The sequence below is a fragment of the Mya arenaria genome, chromosome 2 (genome assembly GCF_026914265.1).
Source record: "Mya arenaria isolate MELC-2E11 chromosome 2, ASM2691426v1".
In the NCBI taxonomy this organism is placed as follows: Eukaryota; Metazoa; Mollusca; class Bivalvia; order Myida; family Myidae; genus Mya; species Mya arenaria.
In genome coordinates, this window is record NC_069123.1 from 70,669,325 (window position 1) to 70,677,960 (window position 8,636).

General features: G+C 33.4%; 1 protein-coding gene across 2 annotated transcripts in view; it reads left to right on the forward strand.

Annotated features, from left to right (window-relative positions):
* LOC128224425 (uncharacterized) overlaps positions 1 to 6,604 on the forward strand; it is a 27,216-nt gene extending 20,612 nt beyond the window's left edge. The window contains exons 4-7 of one of the 2 annotated variants that reach the window (XM_052934276.1): positions 2,930 to 3,073; positions 3,442 to 3,522; positions 3,795 to 3,882; positions 4,727 to 6,604. In XM_052934276.1, coding sequence (XP_052790236.1) covers positions 2,930 to 3,073; positions 3,442 to 3,522; positions 3,795 to 3,882; positions 4,727 to 5,648 — 1,235 coding nt within the window. In that variant the 3' untranslated portion in view covers positions 5,649 to 6,604. Of the gene's footprint in view, positions 1 to 2,929; positions 3,074 to 3,441; positions 3,523 to 3,794; positions 3,883 to 4,714 lie in introns of both variants that reach the window. The other variant, XM_052934269.1, reaches the window with a different exon arrangement.
* Positions 6,605 to 8,636: the final 2,032 nt, after the last annotated feature.

Here is an 8,636-nt window from a genome sequence, read left to right on the forward strand (position 1 = left end):
GTGTCATTGCTATGTATACCAAATCTGCAGTATTGATGCTCCACTTCATTAAAACATTTTCGGGATTTGAAGGCATATCAAGGTGCCGTTTACTGATTTTCGGTCTAAAATTTGTTCCTAATTCCCATCTTAAAAGGTGTATTTTTCCCCTAAAATTCTGAAAATACCTGTGTGAGGTTAACATATTATATTTTGAAGATTTTTTTATCAAAATCGGACAAAAAGTGACCAAGATACAAGTTGTTGTTTTTCGTCTTTAATGTGCTGGCACTAGAATCCTGTTACAGTAAAACTGCAGTCGTTCGAACAGGTGGTTGTTCGAGAACCGGCAGTCCCTCGAGGTTGAAGCTTGGTCCCAAACTTTTCCCTTCTACAGTTGAACACTGTTAATCCGAAATCATAGGGACCAAAAAAAAATAATTTTGAAATAGCGATGTTTTCGAATTGTTAACAACCTGACAGCCTTTGCAAATTGTCAATGATGTGAAACATTAAGTCATGAAGAATGCAATGTTGGTTACACGTTACAAATACGATACACTCGGTGTTAAATTTTTCGCAAGTTGTAAAAATTGCAATGATAATTGAAAGGAAATTTGGTTAGGTGTGAAAAAACCTTCATCACTGTTTACGCATGCATGACCGCTATTAGTTGATAATTATGAGAAGTTAATTGTGTGAAATGTAAATGGGTAATAGAAAATGAATAAAACACACTACCATAGCAGTCCAACATTTGAGCGTACACACACCCATCATTTGAATCCCTGAAAACAATTATCAATCCTTGATTTTGCGAAACTTGAATCTGCAGGGTTCCCTCTGGGATCTAAAAAGTTATTGCCACTTTTTTGCGGGGGATTCAGGGGGCCTCGAAAGACCCCCTTACATGTCCAGGGTAGCACCCTTGTGGGGGTTAGAGGGGACGAAGCCCCCTGAAGCTCATGAGGTTTAAGCATTTTAAGAGCCTTAAATTGCATTTAATTAGCACATTGTCGTGCAAAAACATAAAAAAAAATTGAACATGAAGCACAAGATATTAGCAAATAGTTATTCTATTGACAAAATATATGGAGTATATAAATAAAAGAAATAATAAAAATACTATGAGGTTTTAGCTCGGACACTGGAGTCCTCGAGCAATTGCAGATTTACTGTATTACTAATAATGTGAATGAGATTGTCTCTATGAGAAAACCTTCACTTACACTTTGTTTCATTTAAGAATTAGAATTATTTGTGTTTATTTGAAAAAAAATCAATCACAAAATTTCCCTTTAGCAGGGCCTCAGCTCTATTCCTTAAAAGCAGCCCAAGAAGGGCTTTAAATCTTGGTTTTATCTGAAAGGCTATAGCTTTATTTTGGAAAATTCAGCTGATGTTTTGAAATATCAGAACATCTTTTGCCAATAAATGTCATTGATATGTTCATTCTAAAGAGTAACTCTCCATTGTTTAACTTGTTTTATTTGCAAATTTTGTTAATATTTCAGTGACTCCTTTTATCTGGGCAATTTAATATATTAAGCTGCAATCCACACTATGTAATGATTGCAATTTCATGTAAATTGTCTGTATTTGTACATTTTATTAGCTGGTGTGCGATCTTCTCTTTCACTTACATTCATGATCAGCACTGATTTGTATACTTCATGGGATTTTAGACGAAAAATATTTAATTCAGTATTTATACAAACAACTTTTAGCTTTTGAAACTATTACATAAATATTGTAATTCTGAATTACTAGTACCATGATCGTATGTTATTGTTGCTGTACATGGGAAAATTCTACATTGAAGACAATTTAAAATGCAGCTAACATGGGCCAAATTATGTATCAGTGTCAGAAATACACATAAAACCTCAAATTAGGATGTGATTCATAGAAATGTCATTCATTTTGAATTACTGTCTGTTTTTCAGAATTGTCGGAAGAAGGTTTTGACTTGTGGTTTTCCTTGAAAATCTTTGAACTGAGTACAAATATTTGTGTTGATTTTTCTCTGTTGACTTAAATTGACTATTAAATCAAGAATCGCCCAAACTAATATTTGATTTGTGGACTTACTAGAAGCCAAGTTTTAACTATATTGCAGATTTTTTTGATTTTTGACTTTAGGTTTGCTTTGTCTTGTTAATGTATTGAAGTTTGAATTTTGGCTACAGTTTTCATTTATGAATGTAGTTTTCAGCTGCCTATCATTTCAATTAACCTCGACCCAGGTATTTAATTTGTAATGTCATAATCTTACTTATTCCTTAACACCTGGTTACATTAATATAAGTACTTATGATGTGCTCTTACAGAATACTACATTTGATAGCTGATTATCTTTCTAGTCACATTTCTCTATGAAGGTTTAAGTGTCTTACCATGCCCTGAAGTCACCTCTGTGTTTTGATTACGATCAATTTGTTATGCCTGCTTGGTTCTTATTGTTGTTTAACAAATAAAATAATGACCTGAGTCACTTTATTTCATGATAAGGGTTTGATCAAATTTTGACAGATTTTTTGTGGATAATGCCCAATACATGTTTGCAGAAGTTATTATTTCTAAATTCCACACCTGTGTGTTTTGTTGTATAAGTAACATAATAAAATTCTTCTGTAGTGCTAAAAGATTTTCTTCTGAAAGCACGAGGACTGAACAAAATATATCCTGTTGTTTTTGTTGACATTAGGCTTTTTCAGACTTGGCTTTTAGTATCATAACTGTCCTTGAAAAAGTGTCAAACTTGTTCATATTTGAAGCTTGGTAGGGGAAACATTTACCCCAGTATGTAGTCCTTGTACTGACAGCAAAAAATATATAATTCTCCCTGTTGTGTCACTGTAAGTCCCCATCCATTTGGTCTATCTTACATCAGGCCATCAATGTTTATCCACCTAACTTACTAAGACCTCATTTCCCCCATGTATTTCAGCGTCAAATCCAGAAGTTAATGTTCGCGTGACATGCGGACCGCGGAGCATCGAGACAGCCAGCAGGTGCCCTGCCTCCCCAATCAGTCAATCAAATAAGCTTGACGATGTGGAGGAAGTCCCGGACAAATCCGAAAACACTCCCAGTATGTATATGTTTATCTGTAGCATGAAATGCATGTATTTGAAGAATGCATTTTATTGCTTTCTTAGGTGAGCGGGTCTAGTGCTGTTATAATACATTATTGTTAGGCTCACACGAGAGAGGGTGTGGGTTTGAACGCCACAAAGTGTACTTTTTCATGACCTCATATAATGGACTTCAGACTTGAGCTTGATTCTATAAGCTGCTAGGATTTTTACACTCAACCTGAAAAAAATAAATAACACTTTCTCTTGAACTTGTTTATTTGAATTTGGTTTCCAACCGTTTTTGAACGACTAACATGAAGTGGGAGAGAAACTTTGGAGACACTGTTAGATACTCACCTCGCCCTGTTGGTTGTCTTTTCAGCCATAATTCACCTGGACCCAGACGCCATTGACCATGGAAAAGGTCAAAACGATGATGAGCCAGGTGAAAAACAAAACACAGGTAAAATAGAACAAACTCTTCATGTACAGTTTATGTTTGCCATTTGCTTCATTAGTTATGAAATCTATCTAGAATTGCATACGTCAGTTCTTAGTTACAATGGTTTTCAAAATCATACTTACAAATTCCGTCCAGAAAACAATGAAGGAGATGTGGCATAATGCTCAAACATCTGTCTCTGGTAATCCAGAATGGTAATGACAAAATTGAAAAGAAACAAGTTGGTTATGTCTGAATAACAATCATAATGCATGATATGTTTCTATTTACAGCCCTTGCCCCTCTGGTAGGAGGAATTGTTGCTGGTGTAGTTGTGCTCCTGCTGCTGTTGCTGGTGGTCCGTCTCATCATTAGAAAAAAGTATTTAGAGTTCACTTTTTATGCATTCTTTAAATTGAAGATAATTGTAAAGTTTGCAATATTTGCAACATCTAAGCTTCCGTTCCTTTAGGTTGTAGGCCGCAGGCGTACAGACCTAAGGAACACAAATTGATATTGTCAAAACTGCTTTTTGACATGACATGTTAAAAAATGAAAAATTGCAAATTAAAAGACCACTTTTAAAAACATTCATAAGATTGTAACCTTATCTTTAATAAACTGAGGGGAATAGATCATTACACAGAAAATGGAAACATGTTGACTAAAAGACACAGCCTTGCTTTACCTGGTTCAAATGGTCAAAACTCTGGTTTAATTTAAGTAACTTTACACTAGCAATAGACTTATGAAATGAAAGCAATGTTCATATATACCAGTACATATAGGTTTATCAGAAACTAGCTAATTGTATTAAAAATTGATCAATAAACATAACCTTTCTTAGGTAATGACAGGCATGTATCAGTTATCGTACTGTTTGGGGCCATTCAAAATATGTTTTAGATTTGATTTTTATTGACTGTAAATAGAATTGTAAAAAGTGTAAAATCAATCTTGTCATGCCCACAACCTTTCAACACTTTCATTTATGTAATTGAATGACTTTTTTTTTTAATTTCATTTTTTTTTTTAATTCTTACTCAACAATGTTTGATGAAAATTGAATACACTCTGTGGTTGATATTTCAAAGTAACATGTTTGTGAAAACGTTTTTTGAAGAGAATGCTACTCCCATCTCAAATATTCATGCTAATGTTTTAACAATATCTATAATTATGTTTTGTTGTTTCATTACATTTTAATTTTCAGAAAAAACAACAGGAAACACGAGTCTGGTGGCAAGAAATGTCTTCCCTTTGCTGAAGAGTCTCACCAAGCGAATTATTATGAACCAATCAACGACTCAGATTCAAAGGCAAGAGATGCCAACCTGATTTACCATGAGCCATGGGGAAAGCAAGACGGAGTAGATGTCACTAATAGGGCCAAACAGAAAGATCTGGCTTATGCAACCAGTGAAGAAATCAAGGTGCTAATTGAGAAGATGGAAAGGGATCGTCACAGCATCATTGAGGGTGATGATGATTACCCCAGCCCCGATCCAACATACTACAGACATGTTAGTACATTTACCTTCCATCCCCCTGAAAGAAAGAACTTAAATGGTAACAATGAGGGCTGTAAAAACAAAACAGAAAGTGAGGATGAGTCATTAGCTTCAGATAATTGTGGGACTGAAAAGCTAGAATCTGAAGATTCAAAAGTAGAGGCAGACAGAGTGATAGATTCAGATTGTGAGTCTCATAAGGTGGAATCCGAGACTGTCTCTGCCTATTTTGATGGTTACGAGTCACCTAGAGTCAGCAGTTCGCATCCTTCAGACATCTCAACTGCCAGGACGAGTGTACTGTCAGACAATCGGTCGGAGCTGCCAAATTATGTGTACGAGCCAGATGATGTAATTCTTGAAGACCATTTGTCCGACTTAGAAATTCCTGACGAACATGCACCACCCATTGGTGCAGCCATCTTAAATCAGTTGAAGGATAAACGGAAATCTGGTGACCTAACAGAGCAGGATGAAGGGAATATTGTTCTTGGAGCCTATAGAGAGCCCAGAGGTAGTGTAGACAGTGGTATAAGGGAGGCAACTCCAGATTCCCCGGACACTGAGGATTTAAAGAGTGATTACCCTTACAGTCCTGTGTACGATGAGATAGCTGAACAGCAAACAAGGCTGTAACTGTTTTAGGGCCATTTTCTCTATAGCCAAATACACAGGAATTAAACAGAATGGAAGAGAATCTTCTGGTCATAATATTATAATTCACATGATTTACATGTATGTGGTAATTAATTACATTCCTACAGATTTACACTTGTTTGTACAATATATATAACATTTTCTATTGTAAGCATTAACTTTCAATAAAGGTCATGTTGATGAATTTTATTTAAATCTGTTGCGCTTTTGTATTTTGAACCACTAATAGGAAATATTCAGAGAGATACTCCATGAATTAATTAAGGAAGTTTTGTCTTGCGAACTTTTATTTGTTATTGTGTTACTGGTTGATGTTGTGATGTTTTATATATATGATACAGAGTGTCTTTCAATATTGTACAAGTTATCTAGCAAAACCTTAAGATAAGAAGGACAGTTTGGTGTTGTATTAAAGTTCCTTATTGTAAAAGTTAACCTCAACATGTGTGTAACTTCATTGATGGGATGATTGTGATCATATCACATTCTTATACACTTTAACTTACTTTCATAAAGTAAAGATCTGCTATATTTTGATGAAACCTTCATTCCTTGTCCCACCATTCCAAAACAGGATTAAGCCATTCCAAATCTTTGTTTCCAATAATTACGTTTATTCTCATTGCATGGTGATACTATGGCTGTGTCCTCTATGGCTGTGTCATCTATGGTTGTGTCCTCTATGGCTGTGTCATCTAGGTTTTTGTTTTATTTTTATATATGTTTATATTTTGTACATTTTTTAAGCAGTTTTAATTCAGTGTTGTGTTAAATTATTTTGGACATGTAGATTTTGATCTGAATATGTTATACTGGTTTATATATTTAGGCAGGCATAATGTTTCCATAATTATGACATATTCTATATGTATTTGTATAAATGTAAGTAATTTTTCAAGTAACAGAATTATTGTAACACTTCCATAGAAATATTTATCTTGATATATATATATATATATATATATATATATATATATATATATATATATATATATATATATATATATATATATATATATATATATATATATTTAAAAGAATTGGTATTACTTTGGGGAATATTTTTCCAATAATTGAAGTCATAATGAATAAGTCTCAAAAGTTTATTTGTAATCATAATGTTGCTTAATTCAGCTATATAATATCATTTCATTCACTTTTAATAATCATCTTCTCCGGGATTTTTACCAGGCCATCCAACTACCTAATATTATACTTGATTTTGTTTCCTTAATTTGTGGGATTATTTATCTACAAAAAAAGGTGACCAACTATTATCTATGGTAACTGTATTGGATATTCCAATTTTGATATAATTTTGATAATCAGTTCTCTTACAGTTTTATGATGTGTCTTCCTTGAAAATTCTTGAGTACTGATAATGTTTACTTAGATATTTCATGACAATAGTTTGATATTTGACCATGAATTTTGCAAAAAGTCTTCTTTTGTTAAAAAAAATATTTGTTCTTCTGTGATGAACAATGAGTGTTGTATTTTACAAATTTCATACCAAATCTGACTTACATTCATTACACTATCAAGCAGAAAAAAACTATTTTTGTTTGTTCTATTTTCTAAAAGCTACTAACTAAAAATTTAAGTTTGGAAGAAAGAATCATAACTTGATATACATACGTATATTAATAAGATTTGGTCTATAAGAGTTTCCTGTACCTATATTTTATTAAACAGATCACAAAGCAGGAATATTTTCAAATAAATGTGTTTGTTTATGACCAGGTTTGTTGCTAGTTTTAGATTGGACTTGCAGTATCAAACGGAACAATTTTTGTTGATACTTGCATATTGATTAATGCCATAAATGTTCATTTGATTTTGCTCACAGTTAACATGTATTTGCCATAACTTGGTTGTGTGTAGCCTGTGTTTCCTGTATTAATCAAGGTATCTGAGGTACAATTATGTCAAATTTGGAAGCCTGGTGAGCCTTAAGTATTTTGGTATCAATCATAAAATAAAGGCTTTGATGTGTAGGGAAAGAATACAGAAATTTTTATTTCAAGCGAGCCTATAATTTTAGCAGTGACAGATAGCATAAATGGTTAGGTTCATGTCCGATTTCAGTTGAAATGAAGAACCAAAATACAAATTGCAATAACTTTAATGTGACTTGTCACATGATACCAACATTATAAAGGGTCACCAGACATCAACATTTCACCCCATAACGAAGGCCTTGATAGAAAGCGACGAGCTCTTTCATACATGGGATGACCAATGTTTTAGTCTAGAAATGGTTCCAGGTTAGAGAAGCAGTTAAGGATATTTAACAGATAATAGATTTTGTCAGACTTCATTTTGTTACCACTTTTTGTCTACAATGTTATTGATGAATACAGATTTTAATGTATGTGTCATTGTGTTTTTCAATTCCCATAAGGTGTAAAGCTTATCTGCCTGATAATTTCATATGTGATGAGGTAAATGTTACCAGTATACATGACCTATACTGTCACTAAACAAACTAATCCTGCAAGAGGGAGCACCTACAGGGTATACCATTCCATCAATGATTGGTTTTGTGAACTAAAGAGTTCAGACAAAAAAATTGTCGGAAGGTCCATTCAGTACTTCCCGTCTGTGAAATGTTAATTGAACTTGAACACGCTACAAATCCAAAGAATAAGATGCGTTGTTGTCAGTTGTGATATTATGGCAATTGAAAGATATCCAAACAAGAAATAAACCAGCTGAATTTCAATGTAATTAAGGGGGTGTTACTCTAGTTTTACTGTGGGCAATTCATTTGACAATCAAACTTGAATTGGACATTACGCCAAAAACATTGTTATCAAGTTTAGATAGTAAATATGTTAGTTATTGATTCAACTTGTTTTCAACCTACATTTTTTTTAATTTATTAGAGGCAAAACTGGCATTAATGAGGTGATTTATCCAATGTTTATATTTGCCCACAAACAGTTGTGACAAAGTTTCATCATG